Below are 2,500 nucleotides of genomic sequence, written 5' to 3' on the forward strand. Positions count from 1 at the left end.
CAGCTATCTGATGAGAACCAGCCAAGAACAGCCTTTTTCCCTGATTTATTTATGAAAAAATTGTTTTAAAATGTAAATTTCTCTCCAAAACCATTTAATAAACACGCATGCGGCTGCTTGTGACAGAACAAAGTTAAGTTTACTTACTGACTGGAGCCCCATTCTCCACCCGCCAAAGCTTCAAAACACCACTACGGCAACCGCTGAGCAGCACGTTTTGTGGGCGTAAGAAGTCTAAAGCACTGACCCAGTCCTTGTGAGCCCCCGTAAAGTGCTGAAGGAGTAAATCCAAAAGTACAATTAAAATGGTACTACGCGAAGCGCAACTGTCTTTTGGTCGAAAATGGCCTCCACCTAAAGACTTAATATCTTTGTTTCCTCAGACCTCCATAGTCAATCTTATAAAAAACAAAAAGAGCAAGGAATATATTATATAAGGCTTGGCAATATTTCGAAAGGCACTGCGTATCTTCATCAGGGATTTACAAGCAATGACAACGGTTTGCAGAGATGTCACAAGTTATAATATGAACACATATGGCGTGTAATATAATAAAATACAAATTCCAGTACATTGCAATATTGTATCACATTACAACCTATATCACTATCCATATTGTAACGTATCTGTAAACCATAGCCATTGCTTGTAAAAGGCAGTGCCTTTCAAAATATTAGCTTTGAAAGATATATTCCTTCACCGTAAAATCGGCTTTGCTCTTTTGGGTTTTTCGTACTATTTATACTGCTGATAAGATCCTTCACCAGGATCCGGTGATTCTGCTTTGTAACGCTGGTCCTTGCTTACCCAGTAATACTAATTAATTTTCGATCCACTTAGTTCTTCCATGTTTTTGTTGTTTAATTTAAAGTGCCTGTGACCAAAAAATATATTCTTATTTTTCTTTGGATTTCAAAACTATGTTACCTAAACACTAAGCAACCAAAGTTTTAAGCCTTGATTTCATAAAGACACCTGTTTAGTTCAACTGGAGTTTTCCCATTTAATGGTCCGCCATTACTAACTTGACTGAGCTGGATCGAGGAGAAAATGACGTCAAAGGCTCACCAGTTTAAGAATGCAATGCGTGTGAATGCCGTAGAATTAATATGCAGCACGGGAGTTTTGGGCTTTCAGACTTTTATACTCGCGTTTTGAATATATAATAACCTGCATTCACACGCTGAAATTTTAAGCCAGTGAGCCTTTGACGTCACTTTTCCCTGGATCCAACCCTCTGAGGTCCAATCGGTCAGTTTTGGAACGTGAGTAATGGCGGACCGTGAAATCCAAACTTACACATAAAGTAAACGGCCTTTGGATAAAAATCAAAGGTCAAAATTTTGCCATGCAGGTGTTACGCAAACACACTTTCAAAATCTGAAGAAAAAAAGAACTTGTTTTTTTTTCTATCACAGGGGCACTTTAAGCATAGCATACATGATGTGAACGGAGGTATTATGCGCGTTGATTGGCTAAGATGCACAATGCTTTGTGGGTAACCAATTCCAAATATAGACGGTTTGCGAATTCCATAACTCCACAGAGGGTCTGGGTCATGAATTCCTGACAACCAACCCACCTGTACAAGTTGCTGAGTCTCAATATCCCATTTCTTGATGCTATTATCACGTGAGCCACTGAATAAATATTTTCCTTTAAGAGCCAATGACTGCACGCCATCATAGTGAGGCGGTTCCAGTTTATTTCTCGCTGACTGCAAGGAAATGAAAACCCGTCGTTCGTAAAAAAAAAAATACCCAAACAGAAGTTAGACTAGAAAATAAAAGGGAAAAGGTGAAGCCATGGGTAGTACGTGGTGAGGGAAACCGGGGATTTCGCATTTTCCCGACCGTCCCAGATTTTGCCGACATATCGGACAATCCCAGATTCTCCCGATTTTGACTTTGGTGGAAAATGGAAAGTGCGCCAAAATTGAAACTTGCAATTTAGAGGATTGGTAACAAGCTAAAACCATCCCCGACGTCTCCGACACGATACAAATTTGAGTTTTCAAATGTCGGGAATGATCGCCGACGATCGCAAAAATCTGGGACACGTTGGCAAAACAGAAACGCTTCCTATTCCTATTGCACTTGCTCGTCGACTTGCTAGATACCCATCACAAAAATTGAAAGCTAACAGGTTTAAAATCGGTGTTCGATTTAAATACTTGTAGATCAGTGCTATTCGGAATGGGTACTTTGAATTAAACACTGTTGATTAGCGCTGTATGAAATACTTGAGGGAATATTACGTTGACCGTCTTATCTATGTACATCGTGTAATTGTCACGAGATGTCCAATGTCCTTCTAGTCTACCCCTCATAGCATTAACCAATCAAGACAATAGTTGCCATTTTTCATGTTTGTCCAAACGAGTTACACCGGCCCCGCGAAATGAATTAGTGCTTAGTCTCTCCTCTCTTCCGATAAGGCCAATTACGACTATTACGTTGTGACGTTGTCGTTATCGTCTCTTTTGCGATGGCGATTAGA

The 2,500-nt window shown here is 39.9% G+C and overlaps 1 protein-coding gene across 2 annotated transcripts in view; it reads right to left on the bottom strand.

Moving 5' to 3' along the window:
- Window positions 1–2,500, bottom strand: part of LOC138021573 (kinesin-like protein KIF21A) — an 83,978-nt gene that overhangs the window by 1,828 nt on the left and 79,650 nt on the right. For both annotated transcript variants that reach the window (XM_068868475.1, XM_068868474.1), the window contains exons 34-35: window positions 1,584–1,718; window positions 148–274 (exon numbers count right to left, since the gene is read on the bottom strand). In XM_068868475.1, the coding sequence (XP_068724576.1) occupies window positions 148–274; window positions 1,584–1,718 (262 nt within the window). The remainder of the gene's footprint in view (window positions 1–147; window positions 275–1,583; window positions 1,719–2,500) is intronic.

This window comes from Montipora capricornis, chromosome 10, assembly GCF_036669925.1.
Source record: "Montipora capricornis isolate CH-2021 chromosome 10, ASM3666992v2, whole genome shotgun sequence".
NCBI lineage: Eukaryota > Metazoa > Cnidaria > Anthozoa > Scleractinia > Acroporidae > Montipora > Montipora capricornis.